This window comes from Diospyros lotus, chromosome 4 (assembly GCF_014633365.1).
Source record: "Diospyros lotus cultivar Yz01 chromosome 4, ASM1463336v1, whole genome shotgun sequence".
Classification (NCBI taxonomy): domain Eukaryota; kingdom Viridiplantae; phylum Streptophyta; class Magnoliopsida; order Ericales; family Ebenaceae; genus Diospyros; species Diospyros lotus.
In genome coordinates this window covers 23863974-23876936 of record NC_068341.1, presented here as the reverse complement: position 1 = coordinate 23876936, position 12963 = coordinate 23863974, and the positions used below count along the sequence as shown (strand labels likewise).

General features: G+C 33.6%; 1 protein-coding gene across 1 annotated transcript; it reads left to right on the top strand.

Annotated features, from left to right (window-relative positions):
- Positions 1-8758: 8758 nt before the first annotated feature.
- Positions 8759-10031, top strand: LOC127799731 (uncharacterized). Its single transcript, XM_052333955.1, has 5 exons — positions 8759-9062; positions 9147-9388; positions 9464-9670; positions 9762-9854; positions 9939-10031. Exons 1-5 carry the CDS (start codon positions 8759-8761, stop codon positions 10029-10031), a joined length of 939 nt encoding a protein of 312 aa, XP_052189915.1.
- The last annotated feature ends 2932 nt before the right edge of the window (positions 10032-12963 follow it).

Genomic DNA, 12963 nt, shown 5'->3' with positions numbered 1-12963 from the left:
ATATAACATCTGAATTACTATGTGAATAAATTAAAAACCCACAAAAGTTCCAATGATGATGCTACAATCTTTGGAATGGACAGTGGCAATAAAGCCAACAAATTGCTGCTCTCAAGCATTTAATATTTTTGAAGATTGCCCCACTCCACACCCACTCAAATGAAAAAAGAAAACTCATAAAACAACTAAAATTTTAAAATGGATCATTATCGTAATATTTTTTAAATTATTGAGGCTACAACAAAAGAAAGTAAGCTATATTTTGTTTAGCTTTTTGTTGCTTTTTTCCGTTGATTCCCACTAAGTGTCATTTTTTGTTTTTCTTTTAAAAGAGGTAGAAATTAAAAATGACTACAAAATCTAATTCACCTTAAAATTTTGTTTTGTGACTATATACTATCATGTAAGGTATGAAACCATCACATGCAATAACCAACAAACCTTACACATTAGGTCAATACACAAAAAAATGATGTATAAAGAGACAAAAGTTGAGTGTCTTATAGAGTGACAATAATTAGGGTCTCTATTGGAAAATTGTTGTAGTTTTTAAATGCCTTTTATGTATGAAGTACGCATCTTAAAACTAATATGGATGTAATGTTTTGCATATTGAGGTGTAGATTAGAGAAGCAGAATACAAGCTACAAGCTCTGTTTTAGCTGCATGGATAAGTCTTGGATTACAAAGCCACAAAATACACATGAATTTCAGGAAAGGGTGCAAGGATTTTTGGAATTTGCCTTTGCCCATCGGTCTGTTGAAGGCAAAATCAAATGTCCTTGTCCTGATTGTGTTTTTAGAAATTAGGAGACCAGAGAAATGGTGTATGATCATTTGATTTGTAGAGGGTTTCCAACCACATACACTACTTGGTTTTGGCATGGGGAGTCAACTACAGGGGAAACTTCTAATAGCACACCCTCGATACAAAATCCCTTATACAGTTATGATCCAATACACAATATGATCAACGATGCTTTTGGGATATCTAGGGACCATGTGAATGTAGAAGCCTGGACCTCGCATCAACCAGTACATGAAGGTGAAGAAAGGATGCCAGAATTGAATCAAGGACCTAATGAGGAAGCTAAGGCATTTTACGATCTAGTTAGGGATGGAAATCAAGCATTGTATGAAGGATGTACGAAGTACTCGAAATTATCATTCCTAGTAAAACTATATCACATCAAGTGCTTGTGCGGATTGAGTAACAAAGCAATGTCTATGATTTTAGAATTGTTAAAAGATGCCTTCGAACATGCAGAGATTCCTGATTCTTTTTATGAGGCGAAGAAATTAATTACCAAGCTTGGTCTTAATTACAGTCAAATACATGCATGTCCAAATGACTGTATGTTGTATTGGGGAGAAGATGAAAGTAAGGAGACATGCAAAGTATGTAACACGTCAAGATGGAAACAAAGTAGGAAAGTAACCCGACGAACATGTCTAGTGGGGGCAAGAAAAGAAAAAAGAAACCTGTCAAAATTTTACGGTACTTTCCACTTAAACCACGTTTGCAAAGGTTATTTATGTCTTCTAAAACTGCTGAACATATGAGGTGGCATTCTGTGGATAGTAACAAAGATGGCTTGATGAGGCACCCGAGAGACTCTGAGGCGTGGAAGAGATTCGATGAAACACACCTTGAATTCGCATCAGATCCACGGAATGTTAGGTTTGGGTTAGCTAGTGATGGCTTCAATCCTTTCAGAACTTTGAGTACCAACTATAGCATTTGGCCTGTGATTCTTATACCGTACAACTTACCCCCTTGGATGTGTATGAAGTAGACTTCCTTCATCCTTTCAATGATCATTCCGGGAAAGCAAATGCCAGGGAATGATATCGATGTTTACTTACAACCCTTGATTAAAGACTTGAATGATTTGTGGGATGGTGGTGTGGAAACATTTGACGCTTCACTCAATCAAATGTTTAATATGCGCGCTGCATTGATGTGGACAATTAGCGATTTTCCTGGCCTTGGTAATTTATTTGGGTGGAACACACACACTAGTTCAGCTTGTCCAACTTGCAATTTTGACATGTTGCCCATCGTCTACCTCATAGTAGAAAGTGGAGTTTTATGGGTCATCGCCGATTTTTAGAGCCAAATCATAGATTCAGGTTTAACCGTGTTCATTTTGATGGTAATACAGAGTTTAGGAATCCACCAGTGGCACTATCAGGTTCAGAGATATTCAAGCAGTTGGAAAATGTTCATGTTACATTTGGGAAAGGGATGGAGGCTGAAGATAACAGAAAAAGAACTCACCAAAAAAATATTGTAGAAAGTGGTTGTCAACAATGGAGAAAGAAAAGTATATTTTTCCAACTTCCTTATTGGGAGTACAACTTGTTGCGCCATAACCTTGATGTTATGCACATTGAGAAGAATGTGTGTGATAATGTCTTGTACACCATTCTCAATGAAAGTGGAAAAACAAAAGATAATCTCAATGCTCGAAAAGACTTGAAAGAGATGGGCGTAAGAAGTGATCTTTGGCCAAATGAAAATGGACAGTATCGACCTGCTTTATTTACAATGTCAAATGCCCAAAAAGATGTATTCCTTACAACTTTGAAGAATGTTTTAGTGCCTGATGGTTACTCAAGTAACATTGCTAGGTGTATTGATCTAAAGCATCGGAAGATATTTGGTTTGAAAAGTCATGATTCACATATTCTTATGGAGCAACTGCTACCAATATCAATTAGAAATGTGTTGCCTAACCAAGTGTCTACCATTTTAGTTGATTTGTGCTCAATATTTAGGCAAATATGTGGCAAGGTGTTGAATCCTCTAGACTTTGACAAGCTCCAACGTCGAGTCATTCTCACACAATGCCATATGGAAATGCTTTTTCCGCCTGGGTTCTTTACAGTCATGGTTCATTTGGTTGTGCATCTAGTGAATGAATTGAAGCTTGGAGGCCCAGTACATTATCGATGGATGTATCCTATAGAAAGGTAAATATTCTATATATCGTAATTGCTATTTGCCATTGGATTTGCAGGTATATATGTATAACACTATTTTCTAATTGTGTTTTTTACTTTAGATACTTAGGACATTTGAAGTCCTATGTACGTAACAGGGCACAACCAGAAGGTTCCATTGCTGAAGGTTATTTGGCTGAAGAATGTTTGACCTTTTGTTCAAGATACTTGGAGGGCATTGAGACAAGATTCAACCAGCTTGGACGTGTTGATGATCAAACGACAAACAATGAATCGTCTCAAGTTTCAATGTTTTTTTACTGAAATAGGGAAATCAGTTGGGAGTACTTCATATTTCAACCTTACTCATATTGAGAAACGACAAGCACACAGATATGTGTTGATGAATTCAGAACTAGTCGATCGGTTTGTGAAGTGAGTTCGTACATAAAAGATATATAATTTATCAAAATCCCTTATTTTCCTATCTTGTTGCGTTAATGACTTAATTTTATATAGGGAATTTAGAGAGATAACCAAGAGAAGGCTCAGGAATCGAACACGATCAACTATAGAGATTGAAAGAACAGTACATCGGGAATTCGTTGATTGGTTCTCTAAGCGTGTAGGTTTACCATTGATATATTTTATTAAGAACAATATTTCAATCATGAAAAATTGTACTTATCGATTTCCTTTTGTTTCATTTTAGATTATGAATGATAAAAATGAATCCCATTCAGATGATCTTAAGTTCCTTGCACAAGGGCCACTTCAACGTGCCAGACGATTTAGTGCATATAATGTCAATGGATTCAAATTTTAGACTATGGAACGAGAACATAGCTTGAAAACTCAAAACAATGGAGTTTTTGTGATTTCTGGAACAAGAAGTCATTCTAGAATCAGTGACAACAACCCAGTTAATGGAGATGTTAATTATTATGGAAAATTGGTAGATATAATCGAGCTTAATTACTATGGTTGATTCAGGATTATTCTATTCAAGTGTAAATGGGCCAATACCATAACTGATAGAGGGATCAGACAAGATGCTTTGCAGTATACTTTAGTGAATTTCTCTCGATTGATACATACTGGTGAACGTGAAGAAGATGAACCTTATATTGAAGCTTCACAAGCACAACAAGTGTACTATGTTGAAGATGTTGTAGAAAAGGATTGGAGTGCTGTTGTACATTTAAAACCAAGAGATTTGTATGATATGGGTGAAGACACTGAAGAGACATTATATGAGAACGAGCCATATCAAGCACAAGACTTAGAGTTATTTTTTCCTAATGATACTGGAATTCTGTCACTTGCAAGAGCATAAATAGATGATGATCCAATGCCTAATGTTAAAAATGTTGATGATGAGGATATGTAATTCTATGGATTTAATTAATGCAAATGTAGAATATTATATTACATTTTACTTTGCTTATTATATTGTTGTTAGCCTTTTTCTATTTTGCCTTTCATTTTGTTTTGCTTTATCTATACGTGCATGTTTTTATCATTTATAAAAAGTTGTAGCCATGATTAGGAAGAAACGTCTAAGAGGTACCAATAGAGAAGTGGTAACAACAATATAATAAGCAAACACAACATAAAGGTTTAAGATTTTTTTTTCACCATCACCTCACATGTCTTACTAGAAGGGTTTAGACTAATTAGACAATAAATACATAACCGCTTAGGACACAAACAGAGCTATTTTCATGGCAGTTGGTCAATGTAGACTGGGAAGAAGTAGCACATTCGAATACAAGCTAACCTAATGAAACCTTTAATGTGATGTAAAAACTACAAATACAAGCATCTATTCTGTAATCTGTTTTCGTGTTTGATTAAAATTAGATGTATCCTGACAAAAATAACAATCAAAACTACTTGTAGCTATATTAGAATTATTTTATGTTACTAGAGGTTGATGCCCTTCGACAAGTAAACAAAAAAGAAGCCTCTGATTTTTGCATCACTTGCAAAACTGTGACCACCAATACCAACACCCATATGGGCAGTTATCATCATTGCTAACTTCATACTCATATATCTAAAATAAAAATAAGTACTGTAAAAGAGGAGCAAGTATTCACCTTCTAAATTCTAAAAATTAATTGTAAAATATTAATTGTAAAATATTAAAATAAGTATTCTACTAAAAATTAATTGTAAGTACTTCTACTAAAAATTAATTGTAAAATATTAAAATAAGTATTCATCTTCTAAATTCTACTAAGATAAAAAAATGGGAGCGCAAGTATTGTAAAAGAGGAGTAATGCAAGACTAAAATAAAACCATCACAACCGTACGTACGTAAAATGAGAATATTATATAGTACAACAAGATTAATTAAAATAAGAATACCACAAAACTAATTAAAATGATAACACTACAATATATATATATAGTAAAACGAGTGAATCACAAAACAAAAATATATAAGAGCAATACAAGACTAACTAAATGAAAACACAATAACACTAAAACTGGAACACTACAACACTAAAATATTTTTTTGCTGACTGAGGTTGGGTCAAAAACATCTTAAAGCTAATGATTTCCATTTAAACAATATATATTATACCCATCATTAATGGATTGTAGGCTTTGTTTGTTTGTAGAAAAGTATTTTCTTGAGGGTTTCTGTGTAAACAACTTATTGAACTGTGCTCTCTATTGTTTGGGTGTAATCTGAAAATGTTGCTAGAAAATGCCCGAGAAAGAAAAGACAAACATATATAAAGGATCACAACTCCGAGAAAGTGATGTTTTGGAGTTGTTAGACCTCTTGGCTGCAAGATTTCCATTTTTAGTAGAAAAAAACATATATGTAATTATTGTCTTAGTATATGTTGAATAGCCAATTTGAATATTTTCATTTTAGTTTAAAGTATGCAAACAATCTCTATAGAATAAATAAAGAGTGGACTGCTAATAAGTATGATCATTTCTTGACAAGTCATGAGCTCCTTCTTAGACGAGTAGTGGAGGTTTGAGAAAAATGTAACTTATTTTAGTAAATCTTATTTAAACTACTCTAATTAGGCAATAAATTCAGCCCTAGCAAACCCTAATTACTTAAAAGAGTCAACGTCACTGCAAATGGAAAAATCCCTAATTGAGTGCTTTCAAATTACAATGAAATTTGAGAAGAATCTAAATGTATAATCTCCTTCGACCCAAAAAGGAAGCTCCCATCATCAGCCTTTTGAAACAAACTTCTAGTCTTGAGGAAAGATGTTTTGATGTGTAAAAAAACAAATCAATAGAGGTTCCATGAGGGAGTAGATGTAACAGGAAGACCAAATCAATAGATGTAGTAATAATGGAACTTTCCTGATCAATAAAGAATTCTATGTGGAAAAAAGACTAATAAAAATTAAAAAATATGTAAACAATAGTAAAAGACCAATAAGAAATTTATAGGGTAATAATTGTCTTAAAGCTTAGTTGTGACTATGGTTTGGTTCACTCTAATTTGTGGTTGGGTCTTGTGAACAAATTTGAGATTTTGATTAATGTAATGGTTGATTTGCTGGCTTTTGTTAGCGAACAGGTTGGGTCTGCTCATGATGGATCCCCCACAGTCCAAAAACAAGGTTGTTATTTTTCAAAGTGTAGGGAAAGATGATATATTTAAGAAATTAGACTCCTATATTGAGATTTGTAAAATCATATAATCATCTAATTCTACTAGTTAGATCATCATCCCTAGAGAATCGTTCAGTTTTGAGGCATGTAAATTGTTCAAATTTGAAGTTTTATTATATTTGTTCATATTACCTTGGCAACCAAATGCAATACAAAAGGTTTTTGGTTAGCAAATTTGAAATTTTAGTTCGTCAATTTCAACCACATTTAAGTTCAAAACCCTGAGTAATCACAATAATTGATTATTATATGATAGCAATCCAAGATAAAGGACTGTTATCCAGTCCATAGTTTAATTATAAGTTAAGCAGAAAGCAATTCTGTGGGAGCTGAAAAAATGATTAACATAGAAATAGACTGGCCAATTTGGAGATATTCTTCTAGATGATGAATGTTTCTAACTACATTATAGCAGAAAAAGTAGATTTAAGATGGGAATTCTTCTTCCAGACCACCCTGGAAGGCTTCATAAATTTTGATTACTTGCTTGGTTAATGGTTTACAACAAAATTGCTTGCTTCATGAGGGATCCTGGATTTTTGTTCAGTGATCTCACATGAATTTGTTTTTAATTGATAGGTGAAGACAAGGAGGCAAAGATGTAATAGTTTGTACTTATCTTTTGTTTAAATAGGCTACTTGATTCATTTAATTCATTGCTTTATTATTCAAAAGAGAATTTCTGTTTGGATGGGTTGTTGACTGGAAATCTCAGATAACCTTTTCACTTGTGCCCAATGTTTTGCTTCTTAGAATTTTTTCAAGTTATTTTGCCTTTTTTGATGAGAGTGAAGCCTCATTAGTTGTCTTTTCTCAATTAACATCTTTCTTTGATCATGTGATTCAGGAAGGTCCTAATCCGCAACCCCTGGGGCCCCCACCCAAAGACAAAAATGCAGTTTCTTGTCTATTTTGGTACCGCAAAATTGGCAGTGGCAGAGCCAACTTTATATGAATTTTACTGTGCAGTAGGCTCCCTACTTGTGAGGGTCAGGGAGGGTCATAATAAGATAATATCCGTAACAAAATGCCTTGCAAACCCTTTAGATCATGATAAAACCTCTCAAACTAGAAAAGAGAATGTTCCATTGAGATGAATGGAAGCCTTCTGAATTTTCAAAAACTCTTGTTGACGTAGGATATGACCAAGAACTAATCTCAAACCTAAAACACTACTGAGAACAAATCTTAAAACCTAAAAACACTAAGACACAAGTCTCAACTTAGACTAAATATCTGTATTCAATAATTAATCTGCAAAAGCTGCTTTTAGAAAATAAAACTAATTAGGAAATATAATCAAGTTGCCAATTTGTTAACTTCATAATTTGTACCTTGATTAGATTTTGTTAAATTCTCCTTTCTCTCTCTCAATTCTCCCTCTTAATCAGTCTGATTTTCCCCCATTTTTCTCTCTATTTATCCCTCTCTTTCAATTCTCTCATCACAGGAATTATAGTCAGGCTTGGGTTCTTGACAGTTGACAAGTCTTTTAAATGTAAAACATGATTAGTATTCAGGTTATCAAGTAAATTGAGCAAATATGCATTAAGTTCAAGTGTTCTCTTTTTGAGAAATGGTCTACTTGTTGAGGGTGTGGTATTTTAAAGAATGTTTTTGGTATTGTTCAAGATGAATTTGGATCATTGGATAATTATCTTTATTAAAGTTGTTTGCTTTATGATGCACATTAATAACAAGTTCTAGTGTTGTTAAAGGCCTAAGGCGCAATAAGGCGCAAAGGGTCTTGGAGCCTGAGGCGCGCGCCTAGCAGGTGCAAGGCGCATGCTAACTAAGAAGAAAGAAAAATATACTTCTTAATTGAATAATAAGTCATAAAATAGATCCTATCACATATCAATATTTATGTTATCAAAAAATTCAGGAATTCAACATATATTAAATAAATCACAACATAAACATACTTCATGACATACCTGTTTGTGATTTAGTTTAAAAAAACACTTTTAAAATCATGTAATCATCTAACGGTCATTACACACTCTTAAATGTAGAAAATTATATTGCATTTTACGTCGCTTATTATTATGTTTCTCCTTCTCCTTTATTATTATTATTATTATTATTTTTTTTTTTTGCTTTGCTTTATATATATGTGCATGTTTTTCTCATGTATAAAAAATTGCAGCCATGATTAGGAAGAAACGTCTACGAAAGACAGGCATTACTGATTTAGGTGGAGATGCCTCACTTCCCACACATGCTTCAGCATCATTGTCAGCTCCACCACAACCCCCAGCATCATCCCTAGCTCCACCACAACCTATAGCATCCTCCCCAACTCCACCGCAACCTCCATTATCTGGCCATGCCCCATCACAACCTCCAGGATCTAGGCAGACTCCATCAGAATCATCCACCCCACATCTATCTCAGGATATTCCATCAACAGCCTCGTCTACATCACGTCGTTACTGGACAGTTAATGTGATAGGTATGCACAAAATATTTAAATTGCATGTAATTATTATATACTTGCATTAATTATTAAATTAGGTATATGTATTTTGATTGACAGATGAAGAAGGGCTTATAAAACAGGAAAAACTAAGGGTTAAAGATGTTTGGTTGTTAGCACGTGGAAGGCGTGTTATGTTAGAGTTCAATGAATCATTCCAACCAATTGGAGATCCAGCTGGACTTCTTGGAGGGATTTTAGGAGAATTAGCCTCTGATTTTGTTGCTTTTCCTGTCAACTATGAAAGTTGGCACAAAGTACCGAAGACATACAAAGAAGAAATTTACAAAAATAGAATCATGGTAATTAACTAATATTGTATTTTTTGATATATTTTTTGAATATGTTATTGTAACTAATATTGTTGTTTTTTGAAGGAAAAATTTAATGTTAACGAGGGGCCTGCTAAAAATTTTATTTTGAAGAACATTGGAAAGAAATGGAAGGACAATAGATGTAAATTATACCATGAGTGGTATGATCCCAATATTGGTCGAGAAGCAAATATTACAAAGCATCCACCGGGAATATCTCAAGACCAATGGGTAAGTTTTATTGACTATCGTGCACGAGATAAGACTAAGGTGATGTTACTAATCTTGCTTATAAGATTACTAATATTTATACGATTAAGTGGTTAAGATTAAACTAATGATGTTTTTGTTGGATATCTAGGAGATATGTCAAAAAAATGTTGAAAATCAATTCAAATTGACAATTCCACACACAGGAGGGTCGAAGAGTCTAGCAAGGAAAACATATGAGATGGTAATATTGCAAAAATTTATCCTTAATATGAATTTTTTATTCTAACATCAACTAATATTTATGTGAAATTGTTCTAAATTATAGGAAATTGAGAGTGGCCAGCCTGTGAGTAGGGGTTTATTATACATTGCGACGCATAAGAAGAAAGATGGATCTTTTGTGAATGAAGGAGCATGAACTATAAGCGTAAGTTTTTTTTGTATCATAACCATTCAACTTTTTGAATCATAGAAGAAGCTTTTATCTATATTATGCTTTATTAGTAAATGAGTTATAAGTTTAGTTGAACTTGCTAGCAGAAAACATACATGTACTAAAAAATATATGTATTTGCTTATTTTAAAAAATATAATAAAACCTAAAGTTAAGGGGAAAACAGACAGAAGTGCATGGTTTATGATTTTCCTTCTTATATTGGTGTTCAATAGGCTTTTGGTTTATGATTTGTAGAAGATGCTAATTTTTGAGATGTTCACAAAACTTGATTGATATTTGCTGGCCTTAAATATGCAACTTAATTAAAGTTCAAATTAAAATTCTTTGCAATAGAAGAGTCAACTTGGATACTCTTTTTAAACCACCAGAACTGGCAGCTTGGATACTCTTTTTAACAAAAGAGCAGGATTTTTTTTTTTTTTTTTGCTCTGATATCATGCAGCTCATATTAGGGGGGAGAACAATGAATATATTTTCATATAAATTACTGAATACATTCCCTATTAATAGGGAATAAGATTACACTATAGGAAAGTTATAGAAAAGGAAAAACAAATATTCTCTACACTATACAAGGAAACTAAGGATACAATTACAGAATTAGGAAACTTCTTAAATCAGGATCTAATCTTGGAGAAGATATCTATCTTGACTTTAGGAAAGTTAGCTCACGATCCTCTAATCTCCTCCAATCTTCGTGGATTCTCTAATCACTCCAACATAATCTCCAATAATATTCTCAAAATCTCCACACTTTGTGTCCTTGCAAAATGGATTTTGGAATTCTCAAAACCCAATAAGACATGATGGAAGCCATACTGGCTCCAGAAAGCCCTATGGAAAACCCCTGTTGTTTCTTAGGAGGCTCCCCTCCCTAGGGTGTTTGACCATAAGCCCAACCTCCATGATGGCTCTTGAATCCAATCCCATACTGCCTGTTATGTCTTTTAGATTTAAGAACAAATATGACCAACATATCTACAACGATAGATTGTCTACAAAAGAGGCAAAAGGAATATTTTATCTTATCACGTAGTGTAGGTTGACTTGAACTCGTAAGCCAGCCTAATGTCCACCCTTACTCCCTTAAGACTTCAAATTTCCTTTCTTTCCTATTTTGATTTTGAAGTTGGATTTCATATGTTTTCTAGAGTTTTACTTGCCTTGAAACCTATTTGTTTTGAAGGATAAAAACCTTCTTGTTACTCCATCTTTATCATCCCATAAACAATTTCTTTTTACCTTTCTGTTTTTTCAGCCACAGTGATAAGAAAGTGATTGGTCTCTCTTGCTGTTGTTCTCACTATGTAATGGTTTCCCTCATACATGTCTTGCATCGCTCCAATATATCTGTTGTGACCTCTTTCTTTTCTGAAGCCGACATGAAATTTCTGGTACTCTCATTTGTGCTTTCTCCAAATCTAACAAAACCAAATTGAGATCTTTTGGTTTTCCCTTTACCTGCTACTGGTCTCGGAACAGATAGACTGCTTCCATTGTTATCCTAGGTATAAATCCAAATTGATTATCCAATACCTATGTTTCAAGTCTTACCTGCAAAACAATTACATCTCGTAAGCCTTTCCTGACCCTAGTTGGTCCTAGAGCTCTCAGTTTTGGAACTCTAATTTTATAAAATAATCTACTCTGTGTATTTACCCCACTATTAACACTGCTTCTAAATTCTTTTTTTCAGCCACATGTCATCATGGCTTTGATCTTTTAAGTGTTAAAATGGAAAAATTTGTCTTGTTCCTTTTCTATCTTTAGTTCAGAATTTGGTTATTGATTATGTCCTAAATTTCAACATTTTCTTATATTTTGTTGAAGTTTTTTTTTGTGTGTGTTGCAAGACATGTAATGATAAAGGTGAATGTGACATTGAAACCTTTGAGTAAGACCCAAGTCTTTTTTTGAGATTTTTATGATTGATATTGTTTTTTAATCCATATAGGAGAAAATTTCTAAGATTGAGAGCCAAGGCACGCCTTCACAGTCAATCTCCTTAAATGATTCACTTGCTCGTGTGCTAGGAAAAGAACATTCAGGCCGAGTTCGAGGTTTGGGCTTCGGTCCTAGTCCAAACCAAGTTTTTGGGACCACTGCTCAATTCAGTGGGACATCCTCGCCATCCAATAATACTAGTACACCTGTTGTACAATATGTGAAAAAATTGGAGGAAAAATTAGAGACTAGTCAACAAGAGGTTCGAAGTTTAAAGAGTGCAATGGCTTATATTTTCACCAATATCGTGAGGAATATACCACCTGAGTTTGCTGCTATGCTCAATACAATGGTATGTTAATATATTAATTCTTAAATTATGAATTTTATTTTTTCATTTCAAGTGATTGTTTATGTTTATCTCCACAAATATTCATCAAATTATGTTTTTTCTTTTTGTATACATATCTAATATAATTTTAATTATTTTAGGCACCAGATGCACATAGTGGACCAGTGTCACCAGCAGGAAGGCTATCTTCTAATGCAAGTCATGACATTCATCAGACCCATCAAGATCCAAACCAACAAAGTTGATGTGATGATATGGAACTTCATTTTGGATATGAAATTGTTTAAAATATGTTACATATTTGGATATTTAAGTTGCATTGAATATTTATGGTTTATTGATTAAATGGATTGAAATATTGTGTATGTGAATTTTGTATATATGTTATAAATTTTAGGTTATTTGTGAGTTGCATTGTGAGTCATTTGGCATAGGTTTTTGATTTGGTGAACAAAAAAAGCAACCTAGGAGCCTTTCTGTTAGGCTTTTAGCGACGGTTTTGAAACCGCCGCTAAAAGCCACGATATCAAAATTAAAACCGCCGCTAAAGTGCCAAAAATCAAGCGAGAAAATTTATCGGCGGTTTCAAAACCGCCG